Source organism: the organism of the source record quoted next, unplaced genomic scaffold (assembly GCF_019419815.1).
Source record: "Pyrus x bretschneideri cultivar Hongxiangsu unplaced genomic scaffold, Pyrus_bretschneideri_v1 Contig27, whole genome shotgun sequence".
NCBI lineage: Eukaryota > Viridiplantae > Streptophyta > Magnoliopsida > Rosales > Rosaceae > Pyrus > Pyrus x bretschneideri.
The window spans coordinates 1,151,640-1,175,678 of record NW_025999579.1 but is presented as its reverse complement, the minus strand read 5'-3'; the positions used below and the strand labels follow the sequence as shown (position 1 = coordinate 1,175,678).

The window sequence follows — 24,039 nt, the reverse complement described above, 5'->3', positions numbered from 1 at the left end:
AACCTATACCCTTTTAGTTTCAAAGTTTCTAAGGCACACACACCACGGGGCCCCTCTCTCGCCCTTCTTTCTGTTTGAATAGCGCCATTGACGAGGGAGCCGAGGCTTGGGGAGCTTTTCTTCTTATCAACGGTAATCTGTCTCTATCTCTCTATGTCCAATGTATATAGGACAATGTTTATTACGAAAATATGATACGTCTTATGAAAACTAGGGTTCATGCATGTCTTCAAGAATTGGGTTGTTTAATTTTCTAATATATATGTGTGTGTGTGTACACAAACTAGGGTTTGTGAAAAAGAAGGCTTCATGTTCTTTGATTAATAAGAATTTTAACTGGCAGTTTGAATTGTAATCAGATAATTTCCATGAAACCCTAGATTAAGCATCAAATTTCTGCCAAAAATGGATTGGCATTTCATATGTCATTGGTGGTTGTCACGCTAACAAGCTCGAAAATCATTGCTTGTTAGCATTCTTAGTGCTCGTTTGGTGCCAAGGATTGATTGGATTCGACAACTTACAGGATTCTACATTTCATCTGATTCTTCAACACATGTGTCATTTTCAGGGTACGTATCTTTGGGAGAAAGAAAACGGTGAAGCTAATGACATTTGATTCTTCAATTGTACCTGTTCTTCAATTCAAATTGGTGTAACTATACACTGCTTTCTGAAAGACCATTTCGAATTGGTTTCACACTCCAGTTGGAAAGAAGATGCCCGAGATGCAGATAATTTCTCATACATTAAGATCTCATGGAGTCAAAGTGGCTAAAGTGCACAAGTATGACTGGTTAATTCTTGTACTTCTTGCGGCGGTTGATCTGTCTTTGAATTTTATAGAGCCTTTTCATCGTTTCGTTGGCGAAGAAATGATGACTGATCTCAAATACCCTTTTCAGAAAGACACCATTCCTTTCTGGGCTGTTCCAGTATGTATCAGTTTCTCACCATCTAATATCGTTCTGCCTTACAGAGAATACAGAATATTTTACTATATCTTCACTTACTGCGTCTAGATTTATGCTGTACTCTTGCCTCTCGCCATCTTTCTCGTGTACTACATTTGCAGAAAGGATGTTTATGATTTGCACCATGCCATATTGGGTACTGCCTGTGTCCTTCTAGGCTTCCTGTATACTATATTTTTCTTTGGAACTGATTTCCGCTCACCCCTTTTCTTTCTGTTGGTTGATTATTACTTTCCAACTTATAGGTCTTTTCTATTCTGTTCTCATAACTCTTGTAATAACGGATGCAATCAAGGATGCTGTCGGCCGCCCGCGTCCAAACTTCTTCTGGCGGTGCTTCCCTGATGGAATAGGTGTAGGTGACAATTTTCTTTTTCTTTCGCTAACGATGATTGTAAGCGTAAGGGCTTGTCCCTGCATTATGCTGAACTGCTTGTCAGTCACGTCACAGGTATATGATCCAAACACTAACAATGCTATCTGCACTGGAGAGAAAAAGATTATAAAGGAAGGACATAAAAGCTTTCCTAGCGGGCATACTTCAGGTATCATATCATCAATCTCTCTTTCTGTGCCTTGTGCATTTTTAAGGCTATGCCGTTGGAAAAGACAGTGCCTAATTCGTTTGCAATTGTCAATTGTGCAGTTTCATTTGCAGGTCTTGGTTTTCTTGCATGGTATTTATCGGGGAAGATCAAAGTGTTTGACCGTAGAGGCCATTCCGCAAAGCTCTGCATTGTATTTCTTCCGTTACTCTGTGCTGCTCTCGTGGGAATCTCTCGTGTGGATGACTACTGGCATCATTGGCAGGACGTCTTTGCTGGAGGTCTTATAGGTTTGCTACTAAATGCAATGATACAATTTTCAGTTCCTTCCACAATAAAACATAATGTAGAAAGTTAAGAGATGATAATCCATCTTTTGGGACGTTCGATTTGTTTGAGCGCAGGAATTGTCATAGCTTCGATTTGTTACTTGCAATCCTTCCCTCTCCCAAACCAGCGGGATGGTGTGTCTGCTATCTTCTGTTAATATGTTCATGTTTCATCAACTGGTAGAATGCTGACCTAATTTTCATGTCTACATATTTAGTCTTTTATTTTTGAATTTGCAGGGTGGGCACCTCATGCGTATTTCCTCATGCTGGATGCGGATAGGAATGTTGGCGAGTCCTTATCTCCAGCCACGAGGGTTAACTCTCTTCGTATGCGAAGAACAGATATCGAGAGTCCAGGCTCAAGTCCATAAGATTCAAGTTCGCCAGTCCATCAGTTACTGGAAGAAGGAGAAGATACTGAGTTGAGTTTGTATGTCAAAAGAAATTGTATAGAAGGTATATATTATACATTTTGTATACGTGATGCAGTACTTCATTCGATGACTCCATATCGTATGTGTAAGCTCCTAAGTTCCTAACATCATCGTTATTCAATGAAATGCCTTGCTTTCCAAGTTTCATCAAAAGTTGAGAATCTGAACTTTCTAAGGAGTTGTTTGTGAATTGATTTGTAAGAAGCACTTATATGATAAGCATTTTTATTAGATACACATTGAAATTTTTATCAAGCATCTAGTTGCTTCTTGAAAAGCCAATTGAAAGAGCTTTTTGAATAAACACTTAGCAAGTGCTTCTCTAAAAAAACATTTTTATGATTCAGAAAAATATTGAGTTTTTATGTTAAACATAGTAAGAAACACTTTTACTGGAGAGAGAAAACACGTTGAATCTTTTCAAAATCAATCCCAAACATCCTCTAAGTCTTGGTGCTTTTGTTCTAAATATTGCAATGTGTTTTTCTTTTCATTTAAATCTGTGTCCTTATTTCTTTTGGTGAATAAATGTGTTGGTGTGAAGTTCTTGACTATGAGCCTATGAGAAAAAAATTAAAAGGAAAAAAAAATCATAGAGTCAAAGAAAACAAATAAAAAAAAGTGATATTAAATGGAACAGTTGGATGTTAATTGGTGATTGCTGGCAACACCAAAGTCTAGCTGCATTTGCACAATTTCAGTTGCTACACTGCGTGCTCTCATAAATTTCTTCAATAATCTAAACCCCTTACCTTATTTGTCTGTGACATAAATACCTGCATTACCCCTTACCTTCTTTGTCTGTGACATAAATACCTGCATTTAATCTTTATCTTCATCACATACCATACATATGTACATGACTATCTATTGCCTTGCTATTTAGCTCTCTCTCTGTCTCTCTCTCTCTCTGAAAAAAAAAAAATGCAGACATTTACCGCATGCTGCGGAAACATAAAGAGGTACAAGAAGAGAAGGCTTTACCGCAGACTAAGAAATGCAGTTACTAATGAGCAAAACGCGATGGTTTCAATGGGGAAATGCCTTAAGTTTGGGAAAGTACGAGTGACCCCGATGCTGCGAATGAAGGTCAAATCATCGATAACGCTCTTGAAAAAGTTTAGAAATGCTTATGTGGAAATGATGCTTTGTTTTGCTGGTCGTGTTGTGCAGTTGAATAATGGTGATGTTCACTTGTATCGGAAGACTAATGCTTCGCAGTTTTTAGCTTGAAAGTAATTGTTTATAAAGTTGTTACAATCAAGCTGAAGAACAATTTGTATCCTTTTGTATATGTGTATGGAAAATAACTCATTCTGATTGAAAAAGTTTCTCGATCTCCATGACTCCATCTTCCTTGCGATATTGCGAAAGGAGAACAGCGAGGAGTGCATGATGAATATTTCAAATTTACTAGTGTGCTTCTATAATTTGGGAGAGAGGTTTAAAATATTGAGTTCTTTTTAATTTTTATTTTATTTTTCTGGATACACAATGAACAATACTGCAAGATATAATGCTTTTTTTGTTTTTGAAAAGATTATGTTTAATTTCTTTAATAAGGTATATAGGATAAGGTAAAAATCCGAGCAACCAAAGGCGAAGCATCATTAATTTTGATTTTATGTGCATAACAGAATCATGTGTGAGGTTTTATCCTTAAAAATATCAGCATAACATTAGTAGTGGAAATTTTACTTTGATTAACATCTAAGCTAAAAGGAAATAGATTCAAATTTAAGTGCCATTGACGAGTACACTGCCATAACTGCTAAACCAATTTATTACTTGTGGCTATAATCAAACCAAATCTTCCAAAACACAGCTCAATGTTGATTGGTAAGGATGCATGCAATTCAAAGCAATTAATTGGAAAACCCAACTCACATCACACGTTGTGGCTAGCTGCTGAATTTAATTTGTCGAATTACTTACTTTGCCTAACATCATGGGCATTTACAATTCCTGCACGACTACTGCTACCCACTTTGGTTTCTTCACCAAGTGTTTTTTGTATGGAATGTGAATTACACAACTTAATATTTACTCATCTTTTAATTAATTATTTTGGTCTATTTCTGATCCAATCACACCTACTTTTTTAGTTACGACTTACGAGCCATTCAACTCCATTTTACTTGTTTTACAGATCTATCTTCCCCTTGCGTTATATCCCAATCCATCTCTCACACCCTCCGGCATAGAGAGACGGACTTTGAGGAAGCTAGCATGGAGTGCTACAGCCACCGAAGGAGGAGATCCTCGTCTAGTTCGAGAGGATGCCCTTACAGTAGAATAGACAATTTCGTAACGGATGATGACGAGGAAGAGGAAAATGAGAAGATTGCAGTAGTGTTGGGACAGACACAGAGCAGTGATCTCAACTTCAAGAACACAACGAGGAGAGGGATACCATTACCAAAACTGCAACGAGCGATAATGTCGTCGATTGTGCTTCTGAAAAGGTATAGAGATGCTTATGTGGGAGTAATGCATAGCGTTGCTGAACATGTTGTGCAGTTGAACAATGGAAATTCCTACTTTTTTAAGAAGCTTCCGAATGCTCCATAGTTCTCAGCTCCGAAGTCGTTAAAAGTTCTACTTTATCAAAATAATTAAGGACAAGTTTTAATTTGTGGGTACGTTACTTTGGATTAGTGCTCTTGTATTGGGTTATATCTTTCTGTGTTTGGTTATATTACGAGAATTGAAAATATATGTGCGTGTGTATATCAAGAAATGAAATTTATGGAAATTAAGGATTTGATGATGTTTTACATATATTACTTACATATTTTGATATTTATGTTCCTGTTAAAAATTTGGCACCCCAAACCCTAAGAAATGATAATTCTGAAATTCTAATTAGCACTCCAATAAATCCTTTGATTTTCTTCAGTAAGTTTTCTGCAAATTAGTGACTAATTATACATATATATTTGGCCCGATGATTTTCAAAGAAACATATTTTCTAAATTCTTGTCCTTGTGTACATTTGTATACAGGTAAATATATAATTTCCCACTTGTATTTAACCTTGTGAGCAGAAATGTAGGACCAAATTCTGAGATTCCTCAAGACTGACTAGCTAGTCAATGTTTGGGAAGCAAAATTTGTCATTTTATCAAAATCAGTTTTATTTTAAAATCAACTTGCTTTTATCAATGAACACTTGTGACTTGTGAGTAGTGATAAAATTGACCGCACATACACTGCATATATAATATCTAAAACCATGGAAAGAGGAAGCAAGAGAATATTTGTAGGAGAAGCAAATGGGTGACTCTAACTCGTTCCTCCATTCTCTTGTTCTTGTAGTTCTTCTTGTCGTAGCTACCATGTTCACTCTGCAGCAAGGCTTGGTCACAGCAGCAGGTACACACACACACGCACACATATAAAAGATATGGTCTACTGTATTCACTCTTAATACATAAATTTGATTTGTTTTTTAATGAAATGTTGCATGCAGATCACCATGATCTGAATATAGTTAGGGGACTGAGAGAAAGGCGGTCACCACCTCCTTTGCGTCCAAAATCACCACTTGCAAACCAACAGCCGGGCATGAGAGTACCTGCTCCCGATCCTCCTGTCGAACAACCACCTCCGGCTGGTCCTCCTCCTCCTCCCCAGCTTCCAATCCTCAACAACAATAATCTGGTCTGAACTTCTTCACAACATTATCTGCTAATTGCTATGCTTCAAGCGCCAAATGCAGCTATTATGTAGTGATTAAGCTTAGTTGCTTTGTTCATTGAAGATTAATAGATATGCTTAATTTACAACAATTAAGAAGTTGAGAATTTGCACTTTTTTTATTTCCCTTTGCAAGTTGCAATAAAGGGGTAAGACTGCCACGTATTGTAGGTTTTCTGTTTTATTTGCTTTCATTAGTAAACGCAGTTTCCTTGCTGATCATTTTCTTGCCACGGATCAGCTAACCAAGTGCCTTCTTCTTCTTCAGATTTCTTATTCCTTTTACTTATCAGTGTTTTCAAAGATTGCTTTTATGCGTAACGTACGTATACTGTTAAGGATAATAGAGGACCATCATATCACAGTGTACTCAATACACTCGATTAGTATCTACCTTAGTTGTTAAGTATTGGTAGATAGGGTTGTTATGTAATAGTGATGACTCGGCAAGAGACAGTTATTTATATGTCTATATCCTTTTGTACAGTGTACAAGTAACAGCTCATCACTCGACAGGGTGCAAGGGACGGGCCATACCGGCACATGTGTGAAGCCCAACCACTACAAGTGCTCCACTTCACCAGATTTATGTTGTCCACGTGAAAATTCGTTACACGCGATACGTGTTGAGAATATGAATCTTACATCGAATAAATAAGAACACGTGCTTCTAAGTAATTGGACTAACTCTATTAAAAAACATTAATTAGGTGAACAAGAATAGTAATCCAACACGAGTACTCCATTTTTGTTATAGAAATAGGGGATTACATAAGTAATCTCAAGATGTAATAAAGTTCTGCTTTTACATCTCGAAACAAGTAACTAAGACTATAAAGTTCGCAACAAAAAAGTACTCACAATAGGTGACCACAAAGAAACATATTCAGAATCGATGCGTATGGCTCATTTGAGATTATTTTATATAGAACATACTTTTACTCATAATCGTTTTTACTTAAAGTAGTTTTATAAGACAAACATTCTATCAAAAATCCCAGAATTTTATAAAAAGTAAAAAAAAAAACTCAAAGTCTATTTCTCCAGAAAACGCTTCTATAACTCCTAGTGCTTCTATATTAATATATCAAACTTAAGTTTAAAATAGCGTTTGTAAACGGTTTTTGAGAAATCCGCTGAACAAGTCACTCGGCCCACAAAACATAAATTCGTACTAGTCCCCCTTTAAGAAAATCCCACACCGCAGCAGCCCAGCCCACATCCTTTCACTCTGCACTCTCTGTGTTCGTCACTTCTTTCGTTTTCCCAGTCGTCTTCCTCCTCCTGCTCCTGCATCCTAATAAATCTTCTTCATCTTCTTATCAGATGAATCGGGTTTTCCATGACCAGGTAATTTTCTTTGCATTTGGAAATTGTTTCGTGATTCAGCTGACATTTATTCCACTGCATTCCATTTTTCTTGTGCTTGAATTTAATATAAATATTGCTTCTTAAACTTTCATATTTCCTGGATTTAGGTTGATTAATCTTGTTTTTATTTAGTATTAGCATGCCCCCATTACCAATTTACTAAAGGTCATATCTTTGCTTAAATTTGAGATTTATCAACAGATGGGGGAGCTGGCTGCCCAGAAACATGTTCAATTCATTCTCTCAGTCGAAAAGGTCCGTCTTTTAATCCACATTCAATCAATTTTTTTTTTTTTTTAATATATGTGTGTCTATGTATGTATGCAGAGTGTATATATGTTTGAATATATATATGTATGTGTATGTATAATAGTGACATGGTGATAATGTATTCAGAAGAAGGACTCTTTGGAGGCTGTGGCAATGGAGCATCCAAGAATGAATGGGGAATATTGGTATTTAACAACTCTTGATCTCCTCGGAAAGCTTCAGGCGGTCGATGTTGATGAGGTTGTTTCGTGGGTTCTCCAGTGCCAGCATGACTCAGGTTGTTACAGTATATACAATTCTTAGCTCAAAAGCACTAACTAGTTAATAGTGTTTTGTTCTTCATTGGTTGTTTATTGATTTAGAGTTTGAGAGAAAATGATGACACGATACAACTTCATATATGCAGGTGGGTTCGGTGGTAACATTGGGCACGATCCATATGTACAATACACCTTAAGTGCCGTGCAGGTTTTGGTCTTATTTAACAAGATTGATGTTCTGGATGCTGACAAGGTTGCAAGTTGTATCCTTATAGCACATATTGTAGCACATCTATTTGTAAAATTCTAAATAAATCTTCATTTCCCTAAATGTATGCATTTTTAATTTGAATGTTGTACTAAATAATTGGTAGTTGCTGTGTAGAGCGGTTCTTGTAGCTCAATTTATAGTAGTTTGACATTTATTGATTAGACAAACAAATTAAATTAGAGAGAAATTAGCCAATTTTGTGAACTTAATATTCTACTCAGATGTTGCTACACTGCAAAATGAAGATGGATCATTTTCTGGGGACGGGTAGGGTGAAATTGATACAAGGTAGTCATTTCCGATTTCCTGTTTGTTTTTGCACCTCATATTTGTTGAAGTTACCATCTGTTTATTTGAAACATGATTTAGTAACAAATTGTTTCCATTTCTTGAAACGAAGGAGAAAGTAAACAGTTACAGGTTTTCTTATATTGCTATATCGTGTCTCTAATCACTACATCATTTGGATAAAATCAGTGTGGAGAAGGCCGTGAACTATACTGTAAGTTGTAAAAATCATGAAGGTGGATTTGGATGCACGCCTGGTGGGGAGTCTCATGCAGGTCAAAGTATGTTACTTACCTTATAGTATCTGTATGAAGCTTTAGTTTCTGATTTGTTGTTTCCTTTTTTCACTCTTCAATGGAAATAGTAGTCATTCTTGCATTGCATCTCTTCTGAATGGAACTGATCTTCACTGTAACTTATGGGGTCCTGAGAAGGCAATGCAAAAATAACTGATCTTTGATGGAAATATCAGTCTAGGGAAATATTCTTAATCTTGCTTAAACGATCCACATTTGATCCGGGAATGGCATATTTATTCAGTTATACTATCTGGATGACAAAATTAGACTCACTTAAACTTTATTCTGCCTGTGCCGACTGGGGTCTCTTCATCGTAGTGATAAAGACCTTCTTGGGTGGTGGTTATGTGAGCGGCAAGTTAATTCTGGAGACATTCTTAACAAAGCAAAAGTTAAACCTGGCGGCCTCAATGGCCGTCCAGAAAAAATTTGTGATGTGGGTTTTTTTTTCTTTTTTTTATTTTTATTTTTAATTGAAACAATTTTGCTTCAGTTAGCATTCTTGTACAGTTCCTTACTGCATTTACACTTTTTATCAGATCTGGTACTCATGGTGGGTTCTTTCTAGTTTGGTCATGATTGACAGAGTTCATTGGATTGGTAAGGAAAGGCTTGTTAAGTTCGTTTTAGACTGCTAGGTTAGGTTACCCTAACAAGCTATATGTACATTTGGGTTATCCCTGTTGTCTTATTTCCAGAATGCAATGCTATTCGTGCAACTACCGATTTATCTGAGATGTTGTGGGTAATATCATTGAATATTGCAGGACATTGAAAATGGAGGAATTTCTGACAGACCAGATGACGTTGTTGATGTCTACCATACATACTTTGGTGTAGCTGGTATATAAGCTTTGGCGTTACCTTTGTTTGTTTTCCTCATTTCTTCTCTTAATTATTTGTCATTTTTAAGCTCTAACCTTTCTGGACGTTATAGTTGATGCGCGGTTGGAGCTTCTGAGTTTCGAACTTCATCCAGAAGAGTTGCTAGGAACTGCTTATGACTGGGATAAAATTTCAAATGATTACATGAGATGATTTATGTTCTTCGTGGAGTCTCATTCTTCCACGGTATTCATGTCATGAGTGACTACCCCAGTTATTATATTGGTCATCAGATAATACAATGTAAAATAATTAAATTACACTTAAGAATAACTATGAGCTGATGGTCCAGTGGTAAAAGGCAAATTAGGAGGTTTCTTTAAAACTAAAAATTGGAGGTCTCGAACTTGTGGCCAGAGGGAGGCAATGCCTCTATGAGTCTTCTCGACCATTGGAAGAAGTGGATAACTTTAGCTTGCCACCAGCTGTTCTTCTTCAAAAAATAAAAAAAAATAAAAAATAAAAAATAAAAAAAAATAAAATTACACCTAAGAATAATTTGTTTGATTGCTAATATGAATAGTTATATTGTCGCCTAATGCTCTCATCGGGAAGAGTGTGTGTCCCACAGTCCTTTTTGGGCCCAGCAGTAAGCATGCAGCCTCCTCTCTTTAAAGAACAGTAAGTATGCAGCCTCCTCTCTTTAAAGAAGGTTTAGAGCAAGCCCAGCGTTGCTGGTTGCTCGGGGGACGGGGGAGAGAAAAGGGGCTTGAGGCCCTGTGGACCGGCTCCAGCGTTGGAGAGCCCGAGTGGAGGCGGAGGCCCGAGCTCCGGGCCTGTGGAGAATTGCCAGCCCGAGAGCCTGAGGCCTGTGACGCCAGCGTTGACGTCAGCCTGGCGTCATGCCTTTTTTATTTTTTTTTTTTGTCAGGGGCGTGCACCCTACTCGCGCGTGGGGGCGCGTCGCCGACACAAAATCAGAAAAAAAAATTGCTTTTTCAGTTACCGTTGGAAAGCCACGTGGCTTCCCACGGTCCGTTCGATCTCAACGGATCTTTAATTTGGGCCGTTCGATCTCAACGGTAAAAAAAAAAAGTCTTATTTAATATCCACCGTTCGATCTGAGATCAACGGTGGATATTAATATGCTTTATAAATAAAAAAATAAAAGAAAAAATAGTTTTAAAATTAAGAAAAGTTACCGTTGTGACACGTGGCATAATCTGGAGTGTTGGAATTCAAATTTTTTTATATCCAATGGCAAAGATTAATTAGTTGAATAAAAATTTAAAAAAAATTGTAAAAAATTGTAAAAAATTCAAAAAAAAATCTGAATTTTTTTTTTTAAAAAAAAATTGTTTTTACTTTTCTATAAATACCTTCTCATTATCATCTACCTTACACAACAATTTCATATTTTCTCAACTACTTTCAATCACATTCCTTTCTTTGTCTCAAAGTTTCAATCCATTTTTTTTCAACAAAATGACCACTGGTGCAGGTACGAATTGATCGCTTCTTGAAGATGTTGCGTTGTGTACTAGCTGGGTTGAAGTTACTCATAGTTCGCTTATGGGTAATGAGATGTAGTTGCGAGAAATGTGGAGTCTTGTTCATACCAATTATCTTGAGAAAATTGGTGGGAAAAGAACCAAAGAATCGATGTCCAGTCGTTGGAAATTACTTAGCCAATTGTTTAGTACGTGGAGAGACGCCTTGGCACAAGCTAGTAGTAATATTCGAAGTGGGGAAAATTACTCGGATCAGGTAACAATATATTATTTATTTGATACCCAAATTTACATTATAATTATTTGTTTGTATTATTTATTTGTTACGTACTTACATTATAATTATTTGTTTGTATTATTTATTTGTTACCTACTTACATTATAATTATGTTGTTTGTATTATTTATTTGTTACTTATTTTCATTATAATTATTTCTTCTCCCGCATTGTGTAGGAACTTCAAGCACAAGCTTGGTACGTTGCCAAAACCAAAAGCAAAAATAAATCATTCAACCGGTGGGAATGTTGGAATATTGTCAAAGATTGTCCTAAATTTAGAGTTGTGCCAGTCGGTCCAGAAATGCACATGAACAACACCCTTCTACACTCTACACCCGATCATGTCTCGCATGTTTATGAAGATGATGCAGAAGAAGTGCCCGAAACGCCCCTCCCTTAACAAGCGTCGGGTTCGACCCGTTATCCAATTAGGCCTCAAGGTAAGAAGGCTTCAAAGAGAAAAGGGAGTGCTTCCAAGAATGATTATGCAAAGTTCATGGAAGAACTTATTCGCCAAGGTGAATTGACTTTGGCGAGGGAACTGGCGAAATATGAGGCTGATAAGGCTAGAGAGGACGCAAAAGCTGCAGCTATTGCGAGAGAATTTCAGGCTAATGAGAGAGAAAGAGAGCTACTTAGGCAAGAAAGGGAACATGTTAGAGAAGAAAGATGGGCTCAACGAGATTGTGAGATTATGAACACGCCTTTAGAAGGGAAGTCTCCAAATTCTAAATTTTTTTGGAAGTCAGAGAAAGCGGACTTGGTGCGAAGGAGGCGTGCAAGAGAAGCGATAGCAAGCCAAGATGGTCCTAGCACCACAAGAGAAGATCATCCTAGCACCACAAATTGGTTAAGTGATGATGAATAGAGTAGTTTTTGTAATCGGAGCCCATAATTTTCCAATCACATTGGGTTGTAATTTATTATTTATTGTTTGTATTATTTATGTTGTTTCCAATTTATTGAATATTTATTCAAATTAATTTGGTAAGTTATTTATAGTAAGAGAATATTTATTGAAATGACAAAAACAGACCAAATAAAATTACATAAGCATACCGAATAATAAAAAACTCACTAAAAAAATTACATAAACATACCAAATAATAAAACACACCAAATAAAATTACATAAACATACCAAATAATAAAACACACCAAATCAAATAACATAAACATACCAAATTCAAAAAAACACACTAAATGAACTTAATTATCTTTGGCTTGTTTCAATGCCCACTGGTGCTTTATCAAGTCAATTTGCCGGGCATTGTGCATGTCTGGCATTTGAAATGCAGTATATCATTGAATGAGTCTTTCATTGTAACGTCCATCCCTTTGTAATGGCTCATGTTGCATGGGCTCATCGGTGGCATCATGAACACAATATATACGTGTTCTTGAATTGTTCATTGTGTCTAGCTCATATTCATCTACGGCTTCATAATCATACTCATCTTCCACAATCATGTTATGAAGAATGATGCACGTCATTATGATGGATCGAAGCGACTCTACATCAAACAATCTGGCAGCACCCCTGACGATCGCCTAGCGAGCTTGGAGGATACCGAAACAACGCTCCACATCCTTCTTGCAACCCTCTTGACAACTTGCAAAGTATTTTTCCTTTGCACTTCGCGGACGTGGCACTGTTTTGACAAATGTTGACCATCACGAGTAAATGCCGTCAGCTAGGTAGTATGGCCCGTTGTACATACGTCCGTTGACCTCATACGTGACTTTTGGTGCCTTTCCTTGCAGGACATTGTTGAACACTGGGGATTGGGCAAGGACGTTGATGTCATTTTGAGCTCCCGGGACCCCAAAAAAGGCGTGTCAAATCCATGTATCAAAAGATGCCACCGCCTCTAGAATGATACTTTTTGCTCATTTTCTGTCCCCATAAGCGCCTTGCCATGCACTTGGACAGTTTTTCCACGTCCAGTGCATACAATCAATGCTTCCAATCATCTCAGGAAAACCATGCATCTCGGCATTCTTCAATAGCCGTTCCAAGTCCATGTTTGTAGGTTTACGGAGGTACTCAGTGGTGTAGATAGATTCGATTGCTCCGCAAAACCTCATCAGGGACTCAAGAATAGTTGATTTCCCCATCCTCGTTATCTCATCCACTTGGTCTACAGATGCTCCATATGCAAGCATCCGCAAAGCAGCAGTAATTTTTTGCTCAGGCAATAGACCCATAGCACCAAAAGCATCATTCTTTTTCACAAAGTAAGAATCATGGTTGCAAACAGCAATCATGATTTTGTTGAACAAATGTTGTTCCATTCTAAAACGACGTCTAAAGTACGTATCAGGAAATGCACTATTAGGGATAAAATAATCATCCAAGAGTTCCATACCTCATCGTTGCCTGCTTCTATCAAGGTTTCCGGAACGGCTGGGCCTGCAGATTTGAGCCACAGCTTGGATGACTCGACGGGAATGTGAGGCTCTGCCTATTCTTACTTCGTCATCTCTCCTTCTACGCTCCTCATCCTCTGCCCTCTCATTTTTTGCCCCCTGGTGATTGAACATTGCTTCTGATTGGTTAAACAATTCTTCCTCTTCCTGATCGAGTTTCCATATCATCCTTGAGGAAGAAGAAGACATTGTAAGAAAGAAGCAGAAACTATGAATAATGATACAGATTTTTGTGAAGAAGGAAGCAGAAACTATGAATAATGATAGAGATCTTGAGAAAATTGGTGTGAGATTTGTGAGGTTGGATGGTGGATTATATGGAGGATTCAGAAAGGATTAGGTTGTACATAATACCACGTGGTATGTCGTTATTCGTTAAAAATCTGAAGGAAATCTAAGGTTGTACATAATACCACGTGGTATGTCGTTATTCGTTAAAAATCTGAAGGAAATCTATCCTCAAAGATTGTAAATAGATTATGACACGTGGCGTGACGTGATTGGTTAATAATCTTATCAGAAATCCATCACCAATAATTGTATTTTCGGATAATAACACGTGGCATAACGAGTACGATTAAAAAATTTATCGGAAATCCATCCCCAATAATTGTCTTTTCGGATTTTATGACGAGTGGCGCAACGACAACGATTAAAAATCTTATCCGAAATTACAAATAAAATTATTTTGTATTATTTAATAACACTTCGGATAATGACACGTGACGCAATGAGAACGATTAAAAATCTTATCCGATATTACAATTAAAATTATTTTGTATTATTTTATAAATAAAAAAAATACTAATATTTTATTGCCAATTGCCAGGGTTATTACTGTTCATTAAGGGCAGTTACTATTCATAAGATGGATTGAATAGTGCATAGCCTGGGGAGAGGGCTCCAACGCTGGAGTTTCTATAGGGTTTATGCACCCTCTTTGAACTATTTTACTTTCATATTCTCACAACGCTTTTTGTGATGAATATCCTCTCAATTGTGAAAGCAACCAAAAAAAATGTCAACAGCATTTCACAGTTCACAAGATCATTTATGTTAGCTCCTCCATATCATAAGCTCAAACAACTCTACCAATCCGTGGTTGCCGCCGAGACGAATATAATCAGTGACCCCTGATTTGATCTGTACTTTGGCGTCCAACCAGACACGCTGGCCCTCGATAAGTACAAAAAACTCGATCAACTACTGCGGCTGGCATGGTCCCACAATGCCCTCACCACCCTCAAGTTCATTTGTACCATACGAGAGGATTCCAACGCTCTTGGAAAATCCGATGAAAAAGCGCTTTACAGGGCGGCGCAATGGCTTCACAAGAACCACCCCTGGACTCTAAACCGCAATGTCGCCTCTACTGCCCGCGGCGAGTATACCAAGTCGGTCGGGACTGTGGATGACCTCGCCTAGATTCTCTACTGCATTATTGAACAAGTTAATTACAAGGGCCTTGAGAGGTACGCGCGTGACTTGGATTATCGCTTCTTACACTACCGGGTTACAGATCTCTCGCAGACTATTTACAGTCCAATATTCAAAACTTGAAGAAGCATGAGCTTGTTCGTTACTGTTAGAATTCAGTAACATAACTACACAAATAAGTCTAACAGGATTTGAGAGAGATATTTAGAAAAGTTTAGAAGATGAATTCAGAGGAAGAACACACACACAGAGCATAACTCTTGAACTTCTATCATTGTATTTCTTACTAAGCATGATAGCCCGAAGAGTCACTTAACTGATGAAAAAATGAGAGAGAGAGAGACATAACCTCAATTCAATCTCAACCAACCATTACAACCTATCTTAAGATCAAGACACTTGTCAAATGATAAGCCTTATGAGACTTAATCAACACATCACAATTTACACAATAGCTCAGCCTATGAGCTGAGACATAACACACATAACAATCTTGTAATGTTTTCTAATCAGCTCAACAACTTACATACTAACACTCCCCTTGAAGTTGTGAACTGATTTCACTCCAAGGAGATTTCTCAAGTAAGTGAACTGCTCCCTTGCCAATGCTTTTGTAAAGATATCTGCTATTTGCTCCTTAGTAGGACAGTGAATCAAATCAATTACTCCTTGCTGCAATGCTTCCTTTATGAAGTGATATCTTCTGTTTATATGCTTGGTCTTCTGATGAAAGATAGGATTCTTGGTGATGGCTATGGCTGATGTATTGTCACAATTCATTGGTGTTGCAACTGTTTGCATTTCACCAAAATCCTCTAGAACAAATCTCAACCAAGTAGCCTGTGCTGTTGCTTCAGAAGCACTGATATACTCTGCTTCGGCTGTGGATAATGCAACACATTGTTGCTTGACTGAAGACCAAGAGAAAATCCCATTTCCAAAAGTAAAAGCATACCCGGATGTGCTTTTCATATCATCCTCTGAGCCACTCCAGTCACTGTCACAGTATCCCATTAAGAGTGTTCCTTCACCTTTCTTGTATTCCAAACCAAAATCAAGAGTTCCTTGAACATATCTCAATACTCTCTTTGCTGTTCCATAGTGCTTGTTAGTGGGACAGCGCATAAACCGAGATAAGAGACAGGCAGCATACATTATATCAGGTCTAGTTGCTGTGAGATACAGCAGACTACCTACAATCTGTCTATACTGAGCTTCATCTGCATTTCCACTTCCATCTTCTTTTCTCAGTTTATCACTTGGAACCAAAGGAGTACTCACCGATTTGCAATTCTGTAGTCCGAATTTCTTCAGAAGAGATAAAGCATAATTCCTCTGATGAATGAAGATACACTCCTCAGTTTGGATCACTCCCATACCAAGAAAATGGTGTAAAAGACCAAGATCTGTCATCTCATACTTATGCATCATCTCAGCTTTGAAAACATCCATTAACTCTTGACAATTTCCAGTATATATAATATCATCAACATAGATGGATACTATGATCAAATCTGTGTCTCCCTTGTACTTGGTGTACAGAGTTGCCTCACTGATGCTTTTCTTAAATCCACAAAGCATAAGGTATGAATCTATTTCACCATACCAGGCCCTAGGTGCCTGTTTTAGACCATACAAAGCTTTATGTAATCTGTAAACCTTTTCTTCCTCTCCTTGCACCACAAACCCATCTGGTTGTTCAACATATACTTCCTCTTCTAATACTCCATTCAGAAAAGCTGATTTCACATCTAGTTGAAATAACTTCCATTTATTCTTTGCTGCCAGTGCAATTAGAGTTCTAACTGTGTCTAATCTTGCAACAGGTGCAAAAGTCTCATTAAAATCAATTCCGGGCTTTTGTGCATAGCCTTTTGCAACAAGTCTAGCCTTGTTCTTTTGAACTGTTCCATCCAAATTCAGCTTTGTTTTATACACCCATTTTACCCCAATCACAGGCTTATTTGAGGGTCTTCTCACCAACTCCCATGTCTGATTTTTCTCGATCATATTCATTTCATCCTTCATTGCCTTTTTCCAAGCTTCATCCTGTGCAGCTTCATCAAAGGATTCAGGTTCAACAATACATAAGTGGCATCTCTCGTAGATTTCGCTCAAGTTCCTATACCTCAGTGGAGTATTATCATACTGAGATGAGACCAGTGAGCTACTTGATTCACCAATAGCAGTAACTGGAGAACTTCCAGCTTGAATTTGAGACCCATCAGATCCTTCTTGTTCATGAGATTCAGACATCTCATCAATTTTATCCAACTCTAAAGATTCAACTGCAGATAAAGGAATACAAACTTCCTTGACTTTGTGTTTCCCAGTCCCATTTACCATTCTCATAAAAAATTACATCCCTAGATAACAAGACCTTTTGAGTTAAAGGATTCAGTACCCTATACCCCTTTTCACAAGTACCGTATCCAATGAAAACACCCATGACACTTGTTTCTTCTAATTTGTGTCTTAGATTCCCTGGAATAAGAGAATAACAAACTGAACCAAACACTTTCAAGTGTTTAACCCTAGGTTTTCTTCCACTAAATTTCTCAAAAGGTGTAGTATTCTTCACTGCTTTTGTAGGACTCCTGTTTAGCAGATACACATATGTGTTTACTGCTTCACACCAGAGATTGTATGGGAGTTCTTTCTCAAAGATCATGCATTTTGCCATCTCCACAATTGTACTGTTTTTCCTTTATGCTACTCCATTTTGCTGTGGAGAGTATGCAATTGTGAGCTGTCTTTCTATCCCCAAATCTTCACAAAATTTTCCAAACTCATTTGAGTTAAACTCTCTTCCTCTATCTGTTCTTAGCTTCTTTACATGGTATCCACTTTGAAGCTCAACCATGGCTTTAAATTTCTTAAACACATAGAAAGCCTCTGATTTGTTTCTCAAGAAATATACCCAGCACATTCTTGAATAATCATCTATGAAGGCAATAAAGTATCGTTTGCCACTCAAACTTGATGTTTGCATGAGACCACACACATTTGAGTGTATTAGTTCAAGTGGTTCCTTTGCTCTCCACATTGATTCTTTGGGAAATGGTTCCCTGTGATTTTTCCCCAGTGCACAACTTTGACATACAATTTCACTGTCTTGGATTTCAGGCAGCCCCAAAACCATCTCTTGACTCTGTAATAGTTTGAGACTTCTGAAATTTAGGTGACCAAACCTCTTGTGCCAAATTCTAACACACTCTTGCACATTTGTCCTCAATGCAAGCTCCTTGTTTGTGTTGAGAATTAAAGGAAAACATCTATTTCCTTTCTGCTTCACACTGACCACCAGGTTTTGTAAGGATCTATCATCGAACACATCCACTTTATAATCTCCAAATAAAAGAAAGTAACCGTGCTCAGTCATTTGTCCCACACTTAACAAATTTTTTGCAAGACCAGGTACAAGCATAACTTCTTTTATATACCTTCGACCCTTTATTGTTTCAATGATCAGTGTTCCCTTCCCTTCAACTTCAACCAAAACTCCAGTGCCAACTTGGACTTTTGCTTTCACTTTCCTGTCAATATCAACAAGTAGATCTTCTCTGGATGTCATATGGTTACTACATCCACTATCTATATACCATTCATCACTTATCTTCCTCACTTCTCCGGAATGATTTGCATAAAACAAATTTCCAGTTTCTTCAACCTGATTAGCAAAGTTCACATGTTGCACAGTCTTGTTCATATTACAATACCTTGCAATATGCCCAATTTTGTTGCACTTGTGACACTTGACTTTGTTTTTAACCCAACACTCTCCATATTGAAGTTTATCACAGAATTTACACTTATCCCCAGTGTTGTTTGCCTCATTCTTCACAGTGAATCCACCCTTATTACTCCAATCACCCTTGTTACTCCATTGTTTCTCTTTTGGCTTAAAATTCTTGTGATATTTGTTACTGTTTGGCTGACCACTGAACTTATTAGACTTCGGGACAAATTTCAAACTAGTAAATGCTTTCTCCATACTACTCTCTCCATGTCTATCCAACCTTTGTTCATACCCCTTCAAGATAGCTACAACATCCTGTGCATCTATGGTGTCTAAATCCTTAGTATTCTTTATCACAGCTGCAATACTATCATAGGACTTAGGTAAACTGATTAACAATTTCTGAACAACTCTTTGATTACTCAGATCTTCACCATAGCTCTTCATTTGATTAATCAGATCAAACAATTTAGCAATATACACAGAAAGAGATTCACTATCATTCATGCGAGTATATTCAAAATCTCGCCTAAGACCTTGAAGTTTCACAGACCTTACTTGTTTATCACCAACGAACTCTTGTTTCAGAATGTCCCACGCAGCCTTCGCACTTTCCTGAGTTGCAATCCTCGGGAAAATTTGATCTGAAACTGCACCTTGAATAATACCCAGTGCTCTAGCATCCTTAACTACATTCTCACGAAGCACCTTCCTCTCCGCCTCTGTGAGTTCCTCCTCCTTCGCCGGAGCTCTGTACCCACTCTCAACCATATTCCACAGTTCATACGAGCGAAAGATGGTCTTCATTTTGATTTGCCAGAAATCAAAATTCTCGCCATTGAAAATTGGGGCCCGGAGTTCTCCTCCTCCAGATCCAGCCATATTAGACACTCGAATCACTGCAATAAGCTTTTGCTGTGAATCCGAGCTCACCCACTCGTAGAAACAACGCCCAAAAGTTTAGATCGAACTCGGCTCTGAGGCCATGTTAGAATTCAGTAACACAACTACATAAATAAGTCTAACAGGATTTGAGAGAGATATTTAGAAAAGTTTAGAAGATGAATTCAGAGGAAGAACACACACACAGAGCATAACTCTTGAACTTCTATCATTGTATTTCTTACTGAGCATGATAGCCCGAAGAGTCACTTAACTGATGAAAAAATGAGAGAGAGAGAGACATAACCTCAATTCAATCTCAACCAACCATTACAACCTATCTTAAGATCAAGACACTTGTCAAATGATAAGCCCTATGAGACTTAATCAACACATCACAATTTTACACAATAGCTCAGCCTATGAGCTGAGACATAACACACATAACAATCTTGTAATGTTTTCTAATCAGCTCAACAACTTACATACTAACAGTTACTACGATTGTTTCCCTTCTAATTAATATGGGCTCCTCCGTGGAACGCACCATTCGACTGTGCGAAAGCATTGCAAAGACGGTTTTTCCGCGAGAATCGTACCCAGACTACCAAGGGCTCGAGGAGGCCCGTTACTTGTCCGTAGTCCGAGATCGTCTCAGGAAGGAGGTCTTGGTTCCCTTGAATAAGTACTTGGCGTATGAAGCACCTTCGCATCACCAGCCAAAGGGCTGTGATAATAAAAAGTATTTGGAGGAGGTGAAAGCAAACTCGAAGAATATTGAGGCCGCTGCTTTGCTTCCACATGAGATTGTAGAATATGCAAATGATGGAAAGGTCGGGAAAGCGGCTTAGCTTCAGTGGAAGACGATGGTGGAAGATACCTACTCAAAGCACGGCAAGTTCAAAAACTGCGTGGTTGTTTGTGACGTCTCGCCTTTCGTGGCCAAGCTCTACAGTGATGTGTTCGTGGCTTTGGCAGTGTTGGTGTCTCAACTGAGTGAAGAGCCATGGAAAGGAAAGGTGATCAATTTCAGTCCAAATCCCAAGCTTCATAGTTTGGCTACACTAGAGGGTGGCGAAGACAATGATCTTAAGTCCAAGTGTGAGTTTGTGAGGAGGATGGATTGCGGCGGGGAAGTCGATTTTCACAAGGTGTTTGATTTAATTCTCCAAGTGGCAGTAAATGAAAATTTGAGGCCAGATCAGATGATCAAGAAGGTGTTTGTGTTGACCGACTACAAATGTTTTGGTCGCGCTTGGGCTAACACTTTAGTTTTTGGGAGTCTGATTACGAAGCTATACAAAACAAGTATAAGGAGAAAGGGTACGGTGATGCAGTGCCACAGATTGTGTTTTGGGAGCTTGAAGCATGGGGGACTCCTGTGGTGCCTTGTAGGGGGCCAGGGGTGGCCACGCTCGGCGGCTTCTCCAATAAATTGTTCAAGTTGTTCTCGGATAACAATGGGGAACTTGGCCCGCACCATGTCATGGAGGCAGCCATTTCTGGTAAAGAGTATCAAAATCTGGTTGTAGTCCACTGAACCACCACTATTAGTCTTTGTAAAGGACGACCCTATTGTGATTAATTAGCTTTCAACATCTACAACTAGAATAATAAAACCGTTGTCTGTTCTCTAATCAATTTTTTTTGGCTCTTTATCTATCATTTTGTTGAATGTATTTACTTAATTAAAATAACTATATATTTAGATTCATATATATTGTATATATCCTAAGATAATTTTATTTTGGACAAGTGATAGGATAATCCACACCAAAATCCATCTAAATTACGAGAAGGGGGATTCGAACTCAGGACATCGTTAGCATAGATGGATGTTCTTAGCCAACCCAGTTACAAACCAACTTCCATACATCTTAAAATGATTGGATCTACAAATCACTTGCATATGTCCCAAGAAAAATTGACTCAGCTGCTATTTGAAATATTGTTACACCAAGTCAAAAGGATATCCTCCAAAATCCAAATCCCTCCACTTCCACCTTTGGCTCCTAAGAATCCTCACAAACCCCTATTTTCCTCAGTAACAAACTTCATCATCAACTTCGTTGATCACTCTTTTTAAGTCAATTTGGTGCTCTAACTTCCTCATACACATTACCATTTTATTCTTCCAATTAAGCAAAGAGCTCGATCTAGCTAGCTAGAGAACAATATTTCAAACTACACATACGTACTCGATGGACTCCTCCAAAGTATTTCTCTTATTTTTTCTTATTTCTAGCATCCAAGTCTTTTTTGTAACTTGTACTCAGTTTGAAGTTGGAGACAAGAGCAATGGATGGGAGGTACCCAAATCAAAAACTGACCAAGATATGTACAACCAATGGGCCTCCAAGAAAAGGTTCAAGGTTGATGACACTATCTGTGAGTACTTTCCCAAAAGAATTTTATTGTCTTAGCAATATTATTGTGTCGTAGACTAGTAGCTACAGACATTAGTTGCACAAGATGAAGTAGGTTTTCGGCCTCTCAGTAGTGGCTAGCTAATCGGTTTGTAAAAGGCATATATCCCTACGTAGTTAATAATTGTGCAACTAATATCAATGATTATTCTCAAATATTTTTTTTTTGTGTGCAGTGTCTTATATACCGTTGTATTGTGTAATATATATTTTGGGTTGTAATTTTCATGTGGATCACTCTTATATATCCAGACTTCAGTTACAAGAAAAACACGGACTCACTGTTGGTAGTGACCAAGGACGATTACGAAAATTGCAATTCGGATCAACCACTTTACTTCTCAAACGATGGTTACAGCGTGGTGATACTGGACCGACCCGGTTTGTTCTATTTCATCAGTGGGGTTGCTGGACGTTGTGAGAAAGGCCAGAAGATGATCATCAAAGTCATGGAACCAGTTGCTGCAGGTGCACCTAACCAATCTCCAAAAGACCACAGTGCAACTGACTCACCACCACAGCAGAACGCCTCCAAAAACCATAAGGCCAATGGTGCATTTGCAGTCTCTGCTGCCGTCTCTTCCACATCTATTATCTTATGCATCATAATATCACTCCTTGGGCTCTTTTTCTTCTAAAATAACGCAATTATAAATTCTTATGTATTTTTTTCGTTTATTAATCTTCAAATCTTGTTGAAATCTGATACCAAAATTGTGCGGTAGCTAGCTAAGTCGTAGGGGAACTGGATCCTCTCCTGAGCTCAGGATGGAGATCCTCATGAGTAGCCTATCCGGGTCGTTCAAACTTGATCCAACAGTTGCAATTATTATAACTTTTAGAGGGGCCTCTTGTTTGGAGCCGTTGGATCAAATTTCAACGGCCCAGATGGGCTGCTTAGGAGAGGATCCAGTTCCAGTCCTAGGGACGCCCATATTTTGTTATTGCAAAATCAAAGACTTATGCTAGTCCATCACTTTTCATTCACATGATACAACGGGATCAAACTTCTACAAGAGCATACCCTTACATAAATTGTGCAAAGGGAATATGTTGTTTGCCCATTTCTTAACGATTCTTGTTTTATTTCTTTTACTTTTCAGAATGTATTGTATAAAAAAGAACAAAAGAAAAAAAGAAAAAACTCTTGAGTATGTTTGAGTAATGTTTGAAAGGTTTAATTTAAAAAGAGATCGATTTAAAATTGATTTTGGTTTTTGTTATTATTTTTATGTGCATTTTTTCCACATCTATTATCCCAGCACCCTTTCTTTGTTCTCATTTGTTGATTCTTTGTTAACCGTGTTTTATTTCTATTTACAATAAAAATTAAAAATAAAATAATTATCAAACGATGCAAAATATTATGAAAAAATAATTAGATACTTTTGCATCTTTTGATAGCATAGCCTGCTTCAAACGCTACCTCTAAGGCAATACATAACATATATACTCGCATAAAGATTCAACATTACTGCAAGATTATATGGTCAAAAGATAAGAGAGAATAATAATAATTGAAGCACGATTCTAAAATGTTCGAGAGGCAGAACATGCAGAGCCTCTCATTTGGCCAATCAAAATCTCCCATCACCATAGCCTCCAGTCCAAAAGGGGAAAACTCAAATATTCCAAAAAATAATTCAATTCTCCAAATATGGCAGGTCCTAGTTTTCTTTTTTTTTTTTTCTTTTTTTTTTTTTTTTTCTTTTTCTTATTCGCAAATACAGTTTGTTAACACAGAAAAAATGCAGGATTCCAAAGGCTT

At 37.8% G+C, this 24,039-nt stretch overlaps 2 protein-coding genes and 1 pseudogene across 2 annotated transcripts; all 3 read left to right on the top strand.

Annotated features, from left to right (window-relative positions):
• Positions 1 to 11: 11 nt before the first annotated feature.
• LOC103950619 (lipid phosphate phosphatase 2-like) lies at positions 12 to 2,406 on the top strand. The gene is made up of 7 exons (XM_048587534.1): positions 12 to 132; positions 572 to 935; positions 1,023 to 1,110; positions 1,220 to 1,519; positions 1,621 to 1,809; positions 1,924 to 1,983; positions 2,089 to 2,406. The coding sequence occupies exons 2-7, from the start codon at positions 720 to 722 to the stop codon at positions 2,220 to 2,222; spliced, it is 987 nt and encodes a 328-aa protein (XP_048443491.1). The 5' UTR covers positions 12 to 132; positions 572 to 719; the 3' UTR covers positions 2,223 to 2,406.
• A 122-nt stretch (positions 2,407 to 2,528) lies between these two features.
• On the top strand, positions 2,529 to 9,919 carry LOC103950617 (annotated as a pseudogene).
• A 12,127-nt stretch (positions 9,920 to 22,046) lies between these two features.
• On the top strand, positions 22,047 to 22,909 carry LOC103950678 (early nodulin-like protein 1). The gene is made up of 2 exons (XM_009361905.2): positions 22,047 to 22,233; positions 22,524 to 22,909. The coding sequence occupies exons 1-2, from the start codon at positions 22,047 to 22,049 to the stop codon at positions 22,907 to 22,909; spliced, it is 573 nt and encodes a 190-aa protein (XP_009360180.2).
• Positions 22,910 to 24,039: the final 1,130 nt, after the last annotated feature.

Excerpts from the sequence above, each read along its gene's own strand:
- LOC103950619 (XM_048587534.1), top strand. The coding sequence starts at position 720 with ATGCCCGAGATGCAGATAATTTCTCATACATTAAGATCTCATGGAGTC. Across the intron at positions 936-1,022 it reads TTCCTTTCTGGGCTGTTCCA|ATTTATGCTGTACTCTTGCC; the intron begins GTATGTATCAGT and ends TACTGCGTCTAG. Across the intron at positions 1,810-1,923 it reads CTTTGCTGGAGGTCTTATAG|GAATTGTCATAGCTTCGATT; the intron begins GTTTGCTACTAA and ends GTTTGAGCGCAG.
- LOC103950678 (XM_009361905.2), top strand. The coding sequence starts at position 22,047 with ATGGACTCCTCCAAAGTATTTCTCTTATTTTTTCTTATTTCTAGCATC. Across the intron at positions 22,234-22,523 it reads CAAGGTTGATGACACTATCT|ACTTCAGTTACAAGAAAAAC; the intron begins GTGAGTACTTTC and ends TTATATATCCAG.